The sequence below is a fragment of the Piliocolobus tephrosceles genome, chromosome 17, assembly GCF_002776525.5.
Source record: "Piliocolobus tephrosceles isolate RC106 chromosome 17, ASM277652v3, whole genome shotgun sequence".
Classification (NCBI taxonomy): Eukaryota; Metazoa; Chordata; class Mammalia; order Primates; family Cercopithecidae; genus Piliocolobus; species Piliocolobus tephrosceles.
This window is the reverse complement of record NC_045450.1, coordinates 52,089,931-52,109,933: the sequence shown is the minus strand read 5'-3', so window position 1 is coordinate 52,109,933 and position 20,003 is coordinate 52,089,931. Positions and strand designations below refer to the sequence as shown.

The 20,003-nt window shown below is 50.4% G+C and overlaps 1 protein-coding gene across 1 annotated transcript in view; it reads left to right on the top strand.

Annotated features, from left to right (window-relative positions):
- The window catches only part of KCTD19 (potassium channel tetramerization domain containing 19), a 38,125-nt gene that overhangs the window by 17,414 nt on the left and 708 nt on the right, over positions 1-20,003 (top strand). The window contains exons 3-15 of the mRNA XM_023210158.2: positions 5,727-5,877; positions 6,977-7,168; positions 8,390-8,521; positions 10,752-10,962; positions 12,680-12,840; positions 14,083-14,183; positions 14,944-15,086; positions 15,293-15,376; positions 15,651-15,765; positions 16,174-16,801; positions 18,565-18,756; positions 18,959-19,113; positions 19,445-19,546. Of these exons, the coding sequence (XP_023065926.1) occupies positions 5,727-5,877; positions 6,977-7,168; positions 8,390-8,521; positions 10,752-10,962; positions 12,680-12,840; positions 14,083-14,183; positions 14,944-15,086; positions 15,293-15,376; positions 15,651-15,765; positions 16,174-16,801; positions 18,565-18,756; positions 18,959-19,113; positions 19,445-19,546 (2,367 nt within the window). The remainder of the gene's footprint in view (positions 1-5,726; positions 5,878-6,976; positions 7,169-8,389; positions 8,522-10,751; positions 10,963-12,679; positions 12,841-14,082; positions 14,184-14,943; positions 15,087-15,292; positions 15,377-15,650; positions 15,766-16,173; positions 16,802-18,564; positions 18,757-18,958; positions 19,114-19,444; positions 19,547-20,003) is intronic.

Below are 20,003 nucleotides of genomic sequence, written 5' to 3'. Positions count from 1 at the left end.
CTCCAGTGAGACAGAATCTTGGGGTTTGAATCTGTAGGTGAAGTAAGTGGCAGGTTGAGGTTCCTGTGATGCAGTCCACTGAGCATGGGCTTAGAGTGCTAGGCTCCCCTAGCTGACTCTCCCTAGTTTCACTCTTTTCTTGCTACTTCACCTACTGTCTTTCTGTCCATCACAAATCAGACCTAAGCTGAACTCTTTCTTCTTGCCACCCTCTCTCCCTCTCCTTCATCCCTGTCCCTCTCCCGCTTAGGTCTTCCCTCTGGCCTCCAGATTCCAAGGTGAAATCCCTGTCTTCATTGTCCTCTGAACTCCATAGGCTCTGCCCATTGAAATCTTGTGCTGGTTTTTCCTGTGGTTTTGGATACTCAACATCTTTCCATCTTTCTCAGTTTTATGAATGCAGTCTACTTCTCTGTTCGTCCCTTTGGAGATCTCCCATGTCTCTTTTTGCTTTTCTTTGCAGAAAATCGCCCTCCAGCCCTTCCTTTTTCTTTTATTTCTTTTATTTATTTATTTATTTATTTATTTATTTATTTATTTATTTATTTTGAGCTGGAGTCTCGCTCTGTCTCCCAGGCTTGAGTGCAGTGGCGTGATCTCAGCTCACTGCAACCTCTGCCTCCCGGGTTCAAATGATTGCCTCAGGCTCTAGAGTAGCTGGGACTACAGGCATGCACCACCAAGCCTGGCTAATTTTTTGTATATTTAGTAGAGACAGGGTTTCACCATGTTGGCCAGGCTTGTCTCAAACTCCTGACCTCAAGTGATCTGCCCAGCTCAGCCTCCCAAAGTGCTGGGATTACAGGTGTGAGCCACCGCACCTGGCTAGCCCTCCATTTTCATGCATTCTTTCATATGCATGCTAGGTTCTAGAATGCAAAATGGGGATGCATCAAACCAGCCTCTCCCCAGGAAGCTTGGTATAGGGGGAAGAACTGTCCTGAAACTGAGCCAGAGGCCTGCAGAGAGAAGTGAAAGTGTTGGGTGTCTATGGGAACAAAGTGGGAGGATGACCCATTCTGGTTCGGAGAGGTTCCAGCCTCTTCAGGAACAGAATGGGGAGGAGTATTCTGGGCAGATGGAACAGCGTACACAAAGCTAGGGAGGTGTCAAAGAATGTGATGTGTTTTTGGAGTTTTGTGGAGTTTAGTGTCACTGATGATGGGGTGTAAACATAAAGAATGATGGGAGATGAGGCTGGAAAGGTAATTTAGGCTGGGCGCAGTGGCTGATGCCTGTAATCCCAACACTTTGGGAGGCCGAGGTGGGAGGATCACTTGAGCTAACGAGTTTGAGACCAGCCTGGGCCACATAGCAAGACCTCATCTCTACAAAAAATCAAAAAGTTAGTGGAGTGTTGCGGCACACAGCTGTGATCCAGCTACTTGGGAGGTTGAGGCAGGAGGATTGTTTAAGCCCAAGAGGTCAAGGCTGCAATGAGCCGTGATGATTGTACCACTGCACTCCAGTGTGGGTGACACAGCAAGGCCCTATAAAAAAAAAAAAAAAAGAAAAGAAAAGAAGGAAAGAAGGAAGGGAGGGAGGGAGGAAGGAAATTTAGGATATGACCTCCAAGAGGAAGGAAATTAACATACTGTTTCATTTAACCCTTATAACACCTTCCAGATTTTACTGCCTCTACTTTGCCTGTGAGGAACCTGAAGCTTGGAGAAGTTACATGACAAGTGGAAGGCAGCAGAGGCTGGGAGAAGTAGGAGGAGGGAAGGGGATGAAAAGAATTTGAATAATGGGTACAACAATACAGTCAAATAAAAGGAATAAGCTCTTGTATTTGGTAGTATGCTAGGAATACTATAGTTGACAATAATATATTGTATATTTCAAACTAGCTAGAAGAAAATCATTGGAATGTTTCCATTACAAAGAAAAGATAAATGTTTGAGGTGATGGGTCTGTCCCAGTGGTTCATGCCTGTAATCGCAGGAGGCCAATGTGGGAGGATCGCTTGAGCCCAGGAGTTTAAGACCAGCCTGGACAACATGGCAAAGCCCTGTCTTTACCAAAACACTTAAAAATTAGCTGGCTGTGGGCCGGGCGTGGTGGATCATGCCTGCAATCCCAGTACTTTAGGAGGCTGAGGTAGGCAGATCACTTGAGTCCAGGAGTTTGAGACCAGCCAGGGCAATGTGGTGAAACCCTACCTCTACTAAAAATACAAAAAAATTAGCCAGGTGTGGTGGTGCACGCCTGTGGTCCCAGCTATTCCAGAGGCTGAGGTGGGAGGATCACCTGAGCCTGGGAGGCGGAGGTTGCAGTGAGCCAAGATTGTGCCACTGCACTCCAACCTGGGCAACAGAGTGAGACCTTGTCTCAAAAAAAAAAAAAAAAAAGAATAGTAGGGTGTCGTGATGTGCACCTGTGGTCCCAGCTACTCAGGAGGGTAAGGTGGGAGGATCAGTTGAGCCCAGTATGTCGAGGCTGCAGTGAACTGTGATCATGCCACTGCACTCCAGCCTAGGTGACAGAGTGAGACTGTGTCTCAAAAAAAAAAAAAAAAATGACGTGATGGTTATCTTCATTACCCTAAATTAATCATTATACATTGTATCCATGTATCAAAATATCACATGTACCCCAAAAATATGAACAACTATTACATATCAATAAAAAGAAAACAGTTGCTAAGGGCTTGGGCTCCAGAGTCCTGGGTTTCGTTCCTAGCATCTCCACTTACTTAGTGCACTTAGTCCCCTACCTCTTCCTGGACCTAGTTTCCCATGTGCTCAAAGGGAGTGATGATACCAGAGCCTACTTTGTTGTCAGGGAAAGATTGGAAGGATTCAGTTTAAAAGTCCATGGTTGGCCGGGCGCGGTGGCTCAAGCCTGTAATCCCAGCACTTTGGGAGGCTGAGACGGGCGGATCACGAGGTCAGGAGATCGAGACCATCCTGGCTAACACAGTGAAACCCCGTCTCTACTAAAAAATACAAAAAACTAGCCGGGCGAGGTGGCGGGCGCCTGTAGTCCTAGCTACTCCGGAGGCTGAGGCAGGAGAATGGTGTAAAAACCCGGGAGGCGGAGCTTGCAGTGAGTTGAGATCCGACCACTGCACTCCAGCCCGGGCGACAGAGCGAGACTCCGTCTCAAAAAAAAAAAAAAAAAAAAAAAGTCCATGGTTAGTAAATGTTAGCTCTTAAGTGACAGAGTCAGGATTTACCCCAGATATGCTGAGTTCAAAGCCCTTGTTCTTTTCATGTATACCCTACTCCCTCCATTGATTGTGAAGGACATTATGTGCAATGCAAAGGAGAATCTGGATTTATCCCATAGCAACAGGAAGCACTAAAGTTTTTTTTTTTTTTTTGAGACGGAGTCTCTGCCGCCCGGGCTGGAGTGCAGTGGCCACATCTCAGCTCATTGCAAGCTCCGCCTCCTGGGTTTATGCCATTCTCCTGCCTCAGCCTCCCGAGTAGCTGGGACTACAGGCGCCCGCCACCTCGCCCGGCTAGTTTTTTGTATTTTTTAGTAGAGACGGGGTTTCACAGTGTTAGCCAGGATGGTCTCGATCTCCTGACCTCGTGATCTGCCCGTCTTGGCCTCCCAAAGTGCTGGGATTACAGGCGTGAGCCACCGCGCCCGGCCAGCACTAAAGTTTTTTAAGATGAGGAGTGATTTGGACTCACCTCATATGTTTGCAAGATCACTGTGTGGAGAGGACCTGGGGGCTAGGGGACCAGGACTAGGGGAAAGGAAAGAAAATGGAGAGGCAGGCTGGGCGCAGTGGCTCACACCTATAATCCCAGCACCAGCCAAGGCTGGTGGATCATTTGAGGCCAGGAGTTCGAGACCAGCCTGGCCAACATGGTGAAACCCTGTCTCTACTAGAAATCCAAAAATTAGCCGGGCATGGTGGCAGGCGCCTTGTAATCCCAGGTACTCGGGAGGCTGAGGCAGGAGAATCACTTGAACCCAGGAGGCGGAGGTTGCAGTGAACCTAGATTGCACCACTGCACTCCAGCCTGGGTGACAGAGGGAGACTCTAATGCTCCCTTCTAATGCTGTGGAAAGAAATCCCAGGGTTCCTGGGGGTCCAGAAACTTCGTAACTGACACTAGCTCTAATCTCAGTATACGTAAATTGTGGTTTTTCATGTCTTTCTTCTCTCCCAAGCTGAGAGCTTCTTGAGGGCAGGCACAGTGGCTGACTGTGGCCCTGGTGATGCACAATGAGTATTTCTCAAATGAATGACAGACTGTTTTCCAGCGTTCTACGCACACACTGTCTCCCCCGTTGTTCACTGCCACAGGAAAGCACTCCCCATGATCCCACCATTGCCCAGTGCTTTGGCAAACCCTCCAACCATCCAAAGTGGGAAAGATTCTCCCACTCTGGCCCGCTATCTTTTGCATCGACCTTAAGTGATTATGCGGGCACAGTTTATAGCTTGGCCACCAGAGGGCTAGTCTCAATGCTCAGGATTTTTGAGAGCAACTTCACAAGGGCTTCACTGACATAGCATTTAGAGGCAGATACTTTTGTTAGTTTCAGACTGAATCTGGGGCATCTGTCCATTATGAGGACCTGGTGCCTTTAAATTACCACTTGCCCTGCTATATCCAGAAATTTATTGGGAAAATACTATGTATCTTCTTCTAGAGTAAAGGCAGAAAAAAAAAAAGGCTGATGTTATGATAATCTGCCCCCCCGCAGGACTTTTGAGGGAGAATGGGTCCCTGGGCAAGGGGCGGCACAAAGACCGCCCTGGGCTTCAGGCTTGCCTAGTTGGGGTGCTCCACTCCAGCTTCAGCCCACCCCTGGTCGCTTGATCCTTCAAGCTGACAAGCTCTGGACTTGGAAGACTGCTTGTGCAGGCTGCAAAGCCTTTGACCTCAGCTGCCTCATCAGTAAGACACTCACCAACCACATCTGTCTCACAGAGTCATGTCATGGTAAATGAGCAAACATGTGTCAAAGTGCATTGAAAAATGTGGAGCCCTGTGGCAATATAAGACATGTTTATTATACCTCAATCTCACCACTTAGATCACTACCCAGGGTTAGGATGAACACAAACAATAGCAAATCACAATTATAACAGGTCAAAAGTGGTTTTGAGCACTTGAAGGAAAATGATAGCAGAAAATAACAAGTTTTTAATGATTAAATAGAAATTACTCTTTAGATTATGCAAGATAAATTACTATTACTCAACATAAAAGTATAATAAAACTTGTTTTAAAAATCAGAAGAGAAATAATCATTGGGACTTTGAATATCAGCATGTCACCCTATAGCCCTACATTTTTACTTTTTTTTTTTTTTGTGATTGCCTAATTTATTTCAAAACAGTTAAAGTAAGTCACTGGGTGCGGTGGTTCATGCCTGTAATCTCAACACTTTGGGAGGCCGAGGCAGATGGATCACCTGAGATCAGGAGTTCAAGACCAGCCTGGCCAACATGGTGAAACTCCGTCTCTACTAAAAACACACACACACACAAAAATTAGCCGGGCGTGGTGGCAGGTGCCTGTAATCCCAGCTACTCGAGAGGCTGAGGCAGGAGAATCGCTTGAACCCAGGAGGTAGAGGCTGCAGTGAGCTGAGATCACACAACTGCACTTCAGCCTGGGCAACAAAACGACACTGTCTCAAAAAAAAAGAAAAAAAGAAAAAAAACAAAGTAAGTCACATACTGTTTTTCCTGATCGTCACACTAGAATTGGCAGATAGTTATTCTCAAGATAGTACTCTTCTTTATCTAACAGACTCTAGATAATCTGAAGGAAGGGAAACACCATCTACGCGTGCGGCCTGCAGACATACCTGTTGCTGAGAGAGCATCTCTGAACTACTGGCGTACATGGAAGTGTATTAGCAAACCCTCAGAATTTCCAATCAAAAGCCCAGCCTTCACAGGTAAATTGGGATAGACTGGCCCTCCCTAAAGCCCACACCAACTTTCCCTCTCCATACCCTAACAGAAATGGCTTCCATCCAGAGAGCAGAGAGTGCCTGATTTCTGGGGCAGTCTCTGTCATCTCCTTTGATCTTCTGCCCTGCCACAGGCCCTCTCCATGGCTCCTTGCCTGCTGGAACCAACATCCTCCTTCACACTCACTCCTCTGCATTCTGGCTTCATGTAGGCAAGGCAAGGCTTCATTCCACTCCCTCCTATTCATCAGGGAATGCCACCATTCTTTCGAGTTTCCTCCAATCATCACACACAGAATGTCCCCAAATGATCATTGTCTGATAGGTGCCTGGCAGCATGGTTCAGCCTATCTGAGACATGAATACAAAGCATTTATGATTATTAATGGATTTTAGCTTCCAGGAGTGTCAAAAGCATCTATTTTGTCTGTGGATCACTGTGTTTGGTCTGATCAGTTAGAAAGTATCAAATGGGTAAATGAATTTAATTACTTTGGGTACATAAGTCGAAATGTCACATGTCCCACTGCCCTTCACTGTTTATAGAAAAAAAAATAGATTTCCAGCTGGGCACGGTGGCTCATGCCTGTAACCCAGCACTTTGGGAGGCCAAGGCAGACGGATCACGTGAGGTCAGGAGTTCGAGACCAGCCTGACAACATGGTGAAACCTCGTCTGTACTAAAAATACAAAAATTATCTGTGTGTGGTGGCACATGCCTGTAGTCCCAGCTACTTGGGAGGCTGAAGCAGGAGAACCAGTTGAATGTGAGAGACAGAGGTTGCAGTGAGCCGAGATGGCGCCACTGTACTCCAGCCTGGGCAACAGAGTGAGACTCCATCTCAAAAAAGAAAAGAAAAAAAAAAATAGACTTCCATGCCCCACTTCCTACCACACGCCTTCTAAACCTTAGGGCTACAACTGAAAAGAGAAAGAAGGAAGATGTGTCTGGCAAGTGGCAAGGACCATCTCCTGGGTAGTCTCTCTAGCATCCTCTGGGGCCCCTGGGTCAGTGAAAGCCCTGCTGGAATCAGATCCCCTGGCTTCTGGGAGGTGGCGACACTGCCTACATGTTTTCTTCCAGGCCTACATGATAAGGCACCTCTGGGGCTCATGGACACACCCCTGTTAGACACAGAAGAGGAGGTGCACTACTGCTTCCTGCCCCTAGACCTGGTGGCCAAGTATCCCAGCCTAGTGACTGAAGACAACCTGCTGTGGCTGGCTGAGACGGTGGCCCTCATCGAGTGCGAGTGCAGCGAGTTCCGCTTCATTGGTGATTGCTCTGTCCCGGGGTGGGGCGGGGGGTGGGCTGATAGGGCCCATTCACCCCTCCCCATTACATGTCCCACAGAGGCCCAGCTGGGAGCTCAGGGCCTCAGGAGCTTCCCTGGGTAGAGGTGGTGGAAGCATGACAGAGCCTTCCAGGAGGCAAGCAGATTCCAGCATTAGAATCTCGCTAGACTCAGGGCTATTTCATTCCCTATTTGTTTTGGGATGGCCTGGCTGTAAAAAGGCACTAGAAAGTGTCAGGGACCACAGGAGTTGGTGTGAAGGGCAGGGAGCTCAGCTGGTTGCCAGTCAGCTCCTCTTCTTATTCTGCCCTTATGTATCCAACTGGCCTCCAGGCCTCAGTTCCTCTCACCATAAAATGAGGAATCCAGATTATTTCAAAGGATGGTGCTACCTGCTCTTAATATCAGCAAACTCAGAATAAAAGGGAAGGAGGGTGGATAGTGACAGGTTCCCCCAGAGTCATAGCAGAATTGTCCACTTGAGGTAGTGGCCTAAGGAAGGATGAGATTTTCCACCTTTGACAGAGAGCCTCTCTCCCCCTGCTGCCCCAGGATGAGCTCTGTTTGGGATGAGAACTGAATGACCTCTTTGACCCCAAGATGCTACTGCTATCTAGATAGATAGGGCAGTAAACATTCAAGTTACACTAGGAGCCCAAATGTCTTGAACCCCAGTCATTCGTATTCATAGTCACCTAGAAAGTTGTCTGTGATGTGCTTCTGTATCTCCAAGTTGATTCACACAGGACATTAGCGTTGGCTCCATCTCTGCCTCCCATACTGCAGTCCAGGCAGGGACAAACTGCAAGTGCCAACCACCAGCCCAGGCTCGGCCGGGCCCCTCCTCTCTAAGCAGCAAGACAACTCCCTCTTTTGGAATGACCTGCTCTTGGGTCAAGACTCACAGGGTAAGTCTCAGGGCCAGTGTGCCCACCAGGAGGGCCTGGCTTGGGAGCCCCAGGCCAAGCCACGGGAGGCCACACCCATGGCCTCAGACACAGGAAAACAAAGTAATGTGGGGTCTTTCACCTTGAAAACCACACACTCAAAGCTAATCTAATCAGGTATGTTGAGAAGTTGTTTCAGAACAAGGAGAACCTAGGATAAGTTACAGCACCAGAAACCTGCCAAAACCAGGACCTACATACAGTTAAACCAGAAATAGCCTCATTAACTCACTGTGTTCCCCTTTGTTTTTCAAGTGAATTTTCTTCGCTCACAGAAGATTTTACTACCGGATAATTTCTCCAACATTGATGTATTAGAAGCAGAAGTGGAAATTCTGGAAATCCCTGCACTCACTGAAGCCATAAGGTGGTACCGGATGAACATGGGTATGTCGCCAGGAAACTTTGGCCTCCCCTTGATAGTCTTGGTTTGACCTGGAAAAGCCAAGAACAATCTCCCCTTCCACAACCACTTCGGGCTTTGGGAGTTAGTGAGAGAAGTGGGTCTTCTGGCTGACTCTGAATCCAAGAAGAGGATTCACAGCCTGAAATCCTGCATGTTGCTCTGCCGGCTCAGCCTTCCCACTGAGGGTAGGGAGTGGGCAACCAGCCAGGGGTATAGGAAGCCCAGCCCAGCCTGGATCAGAAGGAGCCCAGCCTGGGTGGGGAGCCAGGCTGGAATGTCTCGGACCTGAGAGCAGGCTTCTCAGGGGTAGGGGAGGTCTGCCCTGCTTGTGAAAGTGGTGGGGACTAGGAGCACCCACCAGTCACTCCCATCCTTCCTCTTCCAGGTATGGATGGAGGTATGGGAAATGCTCAGTGCTTCACGCATCTCAACTGCCCCCAAATTCCCTCATCACGTCACCTGGAAACCCCCAGCTGCTGTGCCTGTTTCTGCCTATTCCTGACACTTGCAGACCCCTGTCCAGCCCAGGCCTTCGTGCTCCCAGCCCTACCTCATTCCAGCTTGTTCTTCTCCTCATGGTTTCCTCAAGGCCGTTCATCATTCCATTTCCCAACTCCCCTCCATGGAAGCTACTGTGCATGTTATAGGGCACCAGCCAGCATGGCTTTAGCCGCCATCCTGAGAATGTGTAGAACTGCACTGCGAATGGGAAGTTTGGTCTGGGCATCACCAGACATTTATCCCATGGCAATCAAGCCTTTCCTTATCTTCAGGCATAGATTTCCCAGCCTTCTCCCAGACAAATAGAAACCCATCCTCTTGACCAGGCGCTGGTGGCTCATGCCTGTAATCCCAGCACTTTGAGAGGCCAAGGCAAGCGGATCACTTGAGGTCGGGAGTTCGAGACCAGCCAGGCCAACATGGTGAAAATCCATCTCTACTACAGTACAAAAATTACCAGGCATGGTGGTGTGTCCCTGTAATCCCAGCTACTTGGAAGGCTGAGGCAGGAGAATTGCTTGAACCTGGGAGGAGGAGGCTGCAGTGAACCGAGATCATGCCACTGCACTCAAGCCTGGGTGACAGAGCAAGACTCCTTCTCAAAAAAGAAACCCACCCTCTTTGTGGGGAGTGGCATGCTGCAGCAGGTCTCAGGACCTTGTCCCAGGGCCTTAGAATCCACTTAAGGCAGTGTGAGTTTAGCCCCTTCCCTCAAAGCCTTCTATTCGTCAGAGAACATAGATCATTGTGAGATGGTAGCGTAGTCCCTGCTCCACAGGGCAATGCAAAGATGGAGGAATTGTGTTGACATCCAGGCTCTGGAAGCTGGCAGCACTCCTCAAACACAAAAGGTGGCTTTAACATCACAATAAGGGAAACAGCAGTGGTAACCTTGGTGCTGGACAGAGATGACCTCAAATCCTAGCCCTGCCCCTGCCTAGCTTTGCAGTTTAGGGCAAGATACTTCATTAGCCTCTCAGGGCAGCTTCTTCAACATGAAATGATGATAGCACTACCCCCTCTTGTAGGGTTGCTCTGAGGATTGGAGATGATCCACGAACATCCCCCAGCAGTGCACCCACTGGCACATTGTTGCCACAGCAGCAGGGTCCTGAAGGCTGTGATAACTGTATTCTCTGGACTGTACCCTGGGCCCACTGTAGGAGAAAAGGTCCCACCCATAAACCAGCAACCCAAATACCCACCCTGAAAATAATGCCACAAGGTATGTCTCTGGGGGAAATTCTGCCCAGGAGAGCCAGCAATAGGTGCTGTGAATCCAGAAAGCCTGTAACACACATTGAGTTTCCAGGCTATGGTTGCCGTTCCTTACCCTTGGATGGTTACAGTAGAGCTTGGGACTAATGAAGACTCCTGCAGAGGCCGGGGCCAGATGGCTGCTTTCCTGAAACTTAGGAAATTCAGATGCTAGTGATACAGCAAATGAATCCCCCACTCCCAACTCACCTTCCAACAAATAGTTATGATTTCTAAGCCTGAGTATACAAAAAAATTACACTAATTTTGAAAAGATCTCGACTTGGACTGTGCAAGGAAATATCCTCCCTCTGAGCCTCCTCGGTATAATGGAGGCAGCAGTAGGAACCGAGTCCCAAAGCCTCCAATCCAGCTATGACCATGGGGGTCTAGGAAGACCATGTCTTCCTAGAATTCACAGTCTAGTTCTATACACCCTTTTCCCTGACACAGGTGGCTGTTCCCGAACCACCTGTCCTCCCCTGAGTCCCGGGAAGGGGGCCCGCACAGTCAGCCTGGAGACCATGAAGCCGCTCTACACGATGGCCCTGGGTCTGCTGGTCAAGTACCCGGACTCTGCGCTGGGCCAGCTTCGCATCGAGAGCACGCTAGACGGAAGCCGACTGTACATCACAGGGAACGGCGTCCTCTTTCAGCACGTCAAGTGAGGCCCTCCTTAGGGCACGCTGAGTCCCATCACGCTTGGCTCTGCCCTTCCCTCTCGGAATGAACTGGGGCCTTTCCCACTAGCCAGAGGGGAAGTGTGTCCTTGGGGCCAGCCCATCATTTTAGCCATTCCCATCACCAGCACCGCCAAACTACCACCAGGTTAGGGCCTCAAAGGAGAGGGCTGGTGCCAAGGTACGAGGGTTGCTAAGGTTCAAAGGCTTCAGACCATTTCCTCTTTCTGTCCTCTGCAGTCCATTTCCCTGGTTCTAGCCCTGTGCTAGGTCTGAGGTGACCAGGCCACAGTCACCCCCTCAGGGAGCTGGGTACCTCCCTGTGCAGACCCCTCTACAAAGGTCCTCTGCCACTCTTGGGAGGCTCAATGGACACACAGAATGGCCACAGCCAGGGGTGAGCCCCCCTTAGAAGCAGGGCAGGGCAGGCCAGGCCAGGCTTCCCAGAGGTGCTGATCCCCAGCCCTTGCCTTGTGGGATGAGCTCAGGATGTCTTCAGTGCAGGGGCAAGGAATCCAACCCTGTTTTGTAGAAGGGCAAACTGAGGTGCAGAACAACAGAGCAACTCTCTGAGGGTCACAAAATAGTCTGGTACCAAAATTGAAGGTAGAAGTGGGTTTTCTGGAGCCCCTGTGAGAGGGTCAGCTGACCCTGAATGCTGTCTTTTCCCAATATTGTTGTTTTGGGCTCTTTTGGCCCATAAAGTTCATTTCTTTCAGAGATGTCCACCCTGATGTCACAGAGGGCAAAGACAGGTGCCTTGGAAGGCAGGGTTTGGAGAAAGGGGTTGATGTTCAGACCCCAGTCTTTTTCCAAGACTGTGGCAGGCTGTGGCACAGTGACTGAGATGTCTTAGGCAAATGTGTATGGGGCAAGAAGGGAGTGGCTGGGCCCTCAGCTGGCCCTGGAACCTGAAACAGGGCCTGGAGACATGAAATTAGTCCATTTAGAGGGCTTTGCTGAAATAAGTCAAGCTCAGTTCCAAAAATGTGACCTGTTGTCCAGGCTTACTCTCCTACAAGGTTAGACAGATTTCCAGTTAAAATAAGGAAATGGGCTGGGCGCAGTGGCTCACACCTGTAATCCCAGCACTTTGGGAGGCCAAGGCAGGCAGATAATGAGGTCAAGAGATTGAGACCATCCTGGCCAACATGGTAAAACCCTGTCCTTACTAAAAATACAAAAAATTAGCCGGGCGTGGTGGCGGGCACCTGTAGTCCCAGCTACTCAGGAGGCTGAGGCAGGAGAATGGCATGAACCTGGGAGACGGAGCTTGCAGTGAGCCGAGATCACGCCACTGCACTCCAGCCTGCGTGACAGTGAGACTCCGTCTCAAAAAAAAAAAAAAAAGAAAGAAAAAAAAGAAACCCCGTCTCTATTAAAAATACACACACAAAAAAAACATTAGCTGGACGTGGTGGAGGGTGCCTGTAGTCCCAGCTACTTTGGAGGCTGAGGCAGGAGAATCGCTTGAACCAGGGAGGCGAAGGTTGCAGTGAGCTGAGATCGCGCCACTGAACTTCAGCCTGGCGACAGAGTGAGACTCTGTCTAAAAAAAAAAAAAAACAAGGAAACGATGTTAATAATGCCTGGTTTGAGCCAGTGTTGTGGCAAGGCATCCTAGGCATGGAAAGTTTACAGGCTCAACTCTATTGGGGTGCAATGCTGATGTTCTTCATAACAGGCCTTTCCTCTGGGTAGGAACTGGCTGGGGACTTGCCGGCTGCCCCTGACAGAGACCATTTCTGAGGTATACGAGCTCTGTGCCTTCCTGGACAAAAGGGACATCACCTACGAGCCAATGAAAGTGGCTTTGAAGACTCATCTGGAGCCGAGGACTTTGGCACCCATGGATGTGCTCAGTAAGTGAGAAAGCTTCTAGGTTTGAATTTAGCATCAGGGGAGTATCTGGGGGATTGGAGGGAATAGATGAGGTGGCCAGGATGAGGAACTGTAGATGGAGGAGGAGGGGAAAGCCAGGCCCATATTTTGGATTTTTACGAAAGGGAAACTTTAATGTGAAGTGCTCTGTCCTCACCTCCAAGCCCACAATTCATCTCCAGCAGCAGACAGGGCTGTTACCCAGTCTGCAGCCATGCGGGACCCCCAGGGCAGGCCTGCCTTGACCCTGGGAGTTGACATGCTGTGCTTCTCGTAGCCATGCAGGGAGGAGCCTCCTCGATGTTAAACAGAGCTGTCCCTGGGTCCATTTAATAGCTGAAAAATAGGTTCAGAGAAGAAAACTTGCTCAGGTTACACAGTGGTCAAGCTGGGATTTGACTGAGTCCAGAGCTACTGTTGTTTTCACCAGCTGCTTATAACTTCTTATTACCAAAAATCTGGGGGGGCAAAGTTTAAGCTGTATTACTATCATTTAGCACCATTCAACATTTATTGAGTACTGGCCATATACCAGGACAGCAGTAGACATTGGTGGTACAGAAGTAAGCAACATAGACAGTCTCTCTTCCTAGAGTTCACAGTCTAGTTCTATACATCTTATCTCTTGGTTGTATAATCTAGTTATATACCCTTCATTCATTACAGAGCTTATTAGAAACTGCTTCCCAAACATCAGAACAAGGCCTACATATAGTCAGCTCCAGGAAAAGGGTCATGGGTTCATCTTCCCAGCATACAGCCCCCATTCTCCAGACATGCCTAGAGGCTTAGTCTCATAAAAGTGACAGGGATTTGATGGGAGTAGGCTCCATGACATTTGCCAAACCACAAACACAAACACGCAGAGGGAGATCCCTAGCTTCAGTCTGAGTGGCCACATGAAAAGCTACACACCCAGGACACACCCAGCCAGAAACCGGAGGCAGTTGGCATTATAGGTGGACAGGGTCATCAACCCAGCTTTCCTGAGGGAGGAGGGTCAGGTGAAGAGAGGCAGTGCCCTTTCCCACCTCACCACCCAGGAAACCTTGCAGCAAGCAAGGTTTATGTCAGGGATTTCTGCTGCTTCTCAGAGTAGGCAACACAATATGACTGAGGAAAGATATTGAGACTTAACATGAAATACACTACTGACCAAAGGGCCCTACCTGCTTTCCCTTCTGGCCATATGATTATGTGTTCTATCTCCTTGATTCCCATAGATGAGTGGACAGCAGAGATCACGGTGTATTCCCCACAACAGATCATCAAAGTGTATGTTGGAAGCCACTGGTATGCAACCACCCTGCAGACACTGCTGAAGGTACTGCCAGCCTTGGCTGCCCTGCTCCCCATCTGGCATCACCACCTGAGCGGCTCTGGGGGCCATCACCCGGCCCTCACACAGCTTCCAGCACTTGCTTAGAACAAAGGCTTTCCCGGAAGGCGCCGTAGCTCATGCCTGTAATCCCAGCACTTTGGGAGGCTGAGGTGGGCAGATCACGAGGTCAGGAGTTCAAGACCAGCCTGACCAACATGGTGAAACCCCATCTGTACTAAAAATACAAAAATTAGCCGGGTGTGGTGGCACATGCCTGTAATCCCAGCTACTTGGGAGGCTGAGGTACCAGAATCACTTGAACCCAGGTGGTGGAAGTTGCAGTGAGCCGAGATTGCCCCACTGCACTCCAACCTGGGTGATGGAGTGCGACTCTGCCTCAAAAAAAAACAAAACAAAACAAACAGAGCGCAAGTGAACCGAGCAGCCTGCTGGGAAGGCCCTCTGGAGTTTGGGTACGGAGGGGGCCAGCTCTGAGGGGCCTGGACTGAGAAGGAGGCACGGTGGGCTTCCAAATGCCTTGAGAGGGTGGTCTAGGGGCCATGAAAAGTTGAAGCAGGGATGATGTGCTTCTCCCTGGATGCTCTGCTCCCTACCATGGTTCCCTGTGACTGACAAAACAGGGAGATGGAAATCTCAAAGCCTCTGCTCTAGTGTAGTTGGGAAAGGGGAGTGAAAGAAGATTGGCCTGTCCCTTCCAAAGACCGAGACTCTGAGACTGAGTCTAGTGTCCAACCCCCTCCAGTATCCAGAACTGCTGTCCAACCCTCAGAGAGTGTACTGGATCACATATGGACAAACCCTGCTCATCCACGGGGATGGCCAGATGTTCCGACACATTCTCAACTTCCTGAGACTTGGCAAACTGTTTTTACCATCTGAATTTAAGTAAGTGAAGCAAGGACACAGTAAGATGAAATCATGAAGGCTGACCCCTTCCTTAGCAACAAAGGAGACCTGATTTGCAGCCTTCAGGGAGGAGGTTATTTTATTTCCATCGTGGGAACTGTTGGCGGCAGCAGCTCCAGGAGCTTATGCCCCCTCCCACACTCCCACCCTAGCTGCCCAGTCAGACATCTCCTTGTCATTTGTAGGGAATGGCCCCTCTTCTGCCAGGAGGTGGAGGAATACCACATTCCATCCCTCTCAGAAGCCCTTGCACAATGTGAAGCATACAAGTAAGGAAACTTTATCACGATTCTATGTTTAGAATTTGGTCCTTTAAATTCCTCTTGAAGTCCTGTCTGAAGTCCCACTCCTAGAGGATCCTGTTCTCCTTGGGGTTGAGGGAGTGAAGCAGGCCCAGGATTGGCTAGTGACCTAGGCAAAATCCTTTAAGAGCCCCTTCTTCTCTGCTGTCTAGCATTAACTCCCAGCCAAAGGGCAGATCTGACCAACTGGCCAATGGCCTGATGGAAGTCTCTGCTCACTAACCAACCCCTCTTTCTGCAGGTCATGGACTCAGGAGAAAGAATCTGAAAATGAAGAAGCTTTTCCCATCAGGAGGCTGCACGTGGTGACAGAAGGGCCAGGGTCACTGGCAGAGTTCAGTAGAGACACTAAAGAAGTAAGCCCCAGCCTCCTCTGGTTGTTGTTGTCCTCAAAAACCACTACCACCATGCCCAGGGTGGAGGGGGGCAGGCTCAGCTACTGAGGGATGCAGTAAAATGAAAGAGCAGGGCCTACATGGATTCCTAGGACAGAACCTGGTTTCTGAACTGTGAAGGAGGCATAGGAACTTACTGGCCACTTGTGGCCTGCGATGCTGATTGAATCTCCTGTTGGAATGACAGGCCACTGGGCTGGCACCACCCCCACTCAGCCTGAGCAAAGCTCAAGTGGGTGACCCCTGTCAGGGATGAGATTGTTCAGGGAGAGCAACTGAAGTCCTGGAGGCCCAGCTTATTAGATCTTGGGCAAGGTGTTGATGTCCGTGCCCAACCTATCCAGAGTTACTCTGCCCTTCCCTCCCCAGACCACAGCCTACATGCCTGTGGACTTTGAAGACTGCAGTGACAGGACTCCATGGAACAAGGCTAAGGGAAACCTGGCCAGGTCCAACCAGATGGAGGAGGCTGAGCAGTACACCCGGCCCATCCAGGTGTCCCTATGCCGAAATGCCAAGAGGGCTGGCAATCCCAGCACATACTCACACTGCCCTGGCTTGTGTACCAACCCCGGACACTGGGGGAGCCACCCTGAGAGCCCCCCAAAGAAGAAATGCACCACAATCAACCTCACACAGAAATCTGAAACCAAAGACCCTCCCGCCACTCCCATGCAAAAACTCATCTCCCTGGTGAGAGAATGGGACATGGTCAATTGCAAACAGTGGGAATTCCAGCCACTGACAGCCTCCCGGAGCAGCCCCTGGGAGGAGGCCACCCTGCAGCTCCCCTTGGGAAGCGAGGCTGCTTCCCAGCCTAGCCCCTCAGCTGCCTGGAAAGTCCATTTCACAGCCTCAGAGAAGGATCCAGGACCACAGGCAGGGGCTGGAGCTGGACCAAAAGACAAGGGGCCAGAGCCAACCTTCAAGCCATACTTCCCCCAAAAAAGACCCATCACCCTGAAGGACTGGAGCAAGCAGAGGACCAAGGAGAGAGGTGAGTCCTGTCCCACTTTGATCTAAGTCTTATTCACAACAGAGAAGGCAAACTCCTTGGACAAGATGGCAGAGCAAGTTAGTGACAAAGGAGGACTAGACACCCCCCCCCCCCGGCTCACCAGTGCCATCTCTGTGCCAGGCAGCAGACACAGAAATGACTGGCACATTGGCATGACTGGAGGGGCCAGGAGAACATATACGGTGAAGGGATGAGCGCTGTGGGAAGAGGGCGCCTATGAAGCAGGAGCACAAAAGAGGCTGAGGGCTGGGTAGTCAGCAGGGGAAGGAAGAAGTCCAGGATGTTTGGAAGCACAGGGCATGAGTCTCGCTGGAGGCCAGGCTTCACGTGCAAATGTGATAAAAGATGAGGCTGAAGACAGAAGTCATCAGGACAGGGCTTGCGGGCCAGCTTCAGCATGTGGTACTCCGTTCTGACCAGGACAGGAGTGAGCAGCCTCTGAAGGATTTTAGACAAGAGCACGGGGGCCAGGTGTGCCCATCAGAAAGTCTGTCCCAGGAGCAGAGGAAATGCAGCAGGAGCTAGGTGTTCGAAGCCACTTGGGAGTTCTTTCTAGGCTAGGGGAAAGAGGCTAGGCAACTAGGGGACGGAAGGAGGGTTGGGCCAAGGAGGAGCCAGGTTTCTAGCCTGTGGGATTGCAAGGGGGTGGATGGGCCCTTACTGAGGTGTGAGTAAGAGAAAGAGCAGAGCTTGGGGAAGGGCACACACTAGGTGTGAAATGCCAAGGGACATCCAGGTGGAGAAGCCCAGGAGGTAGCAGGGGCTACAGGGACTGAGCTGGAGAGACAGCGTGTGTAGCCAGCTAAGGGGAGGCGGCCAGGGAACTGTGCTGAGAATTGCTGTGCCAGGCTGCTGCCTCTGCTCCCTCAAAGCCCTGCCTGCAGTACTGTCACCTTCCCTATTAGTGGCTCCAGCCCTGCTTGGAGTGGCCTTCTTGGACTCTTGCCTGTGAGCCCTAAGTTGGTCTGTTAAGCTTGGGATGACAAAGCATGTCCACTCTCTGGACATGCATCAAAGGCTGGCCCCAAAAGCTCTCAACTTAAAATTTTATAACGATTTCTAGCCCTCAGCTGGGTTACTGTCAGCCCCATTTGAGACGTCTTAGTTCAACAGAGGAATCTGGAGTTTCTTGGACTTCCAAAATGTTCAAGATTTGACTTGCAGTGATGCCAGGGCAATGAAGAGAGGAGCGGCCAGCACAGGCCCCTGCCAGCCCAGGGTATCACTTCTGAGAAACTAGAGATGGCAGCTGTTGCAAGGCTGGGGTAACTTGATCGTACTGTCCTGTCACCAGAGGTCCCCTCCCTCCTTGGGCTCTGAGGTGGCTAAAGGAGAGCCCCTGCTTAGGTAGATTTCATGGTAATTGAAGAAAAGAATTTTAAAAGCCTGGGTGTGGTGGCTCACGCCTGTAATCCCAGCACTTTGGGAGGCTGAGGCGGGTGGATCACCCGAGGTCGAGAGTTCGAGACCAGCCTGGCCAACATGGTGAAACCCCATCTCTTCTAAAAATACAAAAATTAGCCAGGCATGGTGGCACATGCCTGTAATCCCAGCTACTCAGCAGGCTGAGGCAAGAGAATTGCCTGAACCTGGGAGGCAGAGGCTGTAGTGAGCCAAGATTGTGCCATTGCACTCCAGCCTGGGCAACAAGACCAAAACTCTATTTCAAATAATAATAATAATAATAATAATAATAATATTTTTTTTAAAAGGAGAGCCCCCTCCCTATATTGTTTTCACAGAAAGCCCTGCCCCTGAGCAGCCTCTGCCCGAGGCCAGTGAGATGGACAGCCTAGGGGTTATCCTCAAAGTGACTCACCCCCCTGTGGTGGGCAACGATGGCTTCTGCATGTTCTTTGAGGACAGCATCATCTACACCACGCAGATGGACAACCTCAGGCATACACCACCCACAGCCAGCCCCCAGCCCCAAGGTGAGGCTCTGGAACCAGGCCGAGCCCTGCGCCTCCTCGTGAGGATGCCTGAGCCCCTTCTCAGGATGTCTGAGCCCCCTCCCAGGTTATTTCAGGCAGAGACAGTGGCCCCTGGGGGCCCTACCCCTCTCCCCCTCCTTACACTGTCTCTAAGGCCCTATTGTTGACAGATGTGGCCACATCCACTTTCCCTCCTCCACAGAAGTGACTTTCCTGAGTTTCTCTCTGTCCTGGGAAGAGATGTTTTATGCGCAGAAATGTCACTGCTTCCTGGCTGACATCATCCTGGATTCCATCAGGCAAAAGGACCCCAAAGCCATCACAGCCAAGGTGGTCTCCCTGGCCAACCAGTTGTGGGTATGTGTGACAGGCCCCAGGCCCTGGGGCACCCTGTACCTTCTCCACCTCTTCCCCTGTCCCACAGTAAGTGGTGCAAGGCAAGAGGAAGTAAGCCAAGATGGGGTTAAGGAGAAGAAGGCCAGGACCAGAAGAGTGGTGGGACAGGCAGGGACGGGCAAGCAGAGCAGTTGCACCTGGACTGAACCTCAGCCAAGAGGCAGATTTGCAGTGACAGTGCCTGTCCCCTACCTCTGTGGCTCTGCGGACCCAGAGAAGTCACTGCTCTGCATCTCACTCTGAGGGGCTAGGAGCCACCCTAGCCCTCCCTGATCGTGGGCTCTCCTGGCAGACCCTGCACATCAGCCCCAAGCAGTTTGTGGTAGATTTGCTGGCCATTACCGGCTTCAAGGACGACCGGCACACCCAGGAGCGCCTGTACAGCTGGGTGGAGGTGAGGGTCACTTGCAACCCCTGGAAATCCACTGACCCTGTGGATGCCTCAGATGGACATGTGTCTTGCTGTACAAGGGCTGGGCCAGCACTGCCCAGAAAGCTAGACAGGCAACTTAGGCCACTGCTCCCAGGGAGGGAGAAACTGGATGAAATTAACCAATCCAGAGTAGTCCAAAAGCAGTATTCAGGTCACTGGTTTTCCTAGTTTTCCTCTAATGATACCAACTGCCTTCATCACTAACAACCCTGGCCACACTTAGGGACACATATCATACGAGCCCAAGCTTTGACTCATATGGGAGTGAGGCCTTTTCAACCAGTGATACCAGCTTCACCTATCTGGCCATTATGTCACCATCTGTGTATATTTCTTTCATATTTAACCTACTTTTAAGCATTCTTTACAAAGAAAAAGAAAATGTTCAGTAAGGGCAAAGGAATGATCAAGGGTTTTG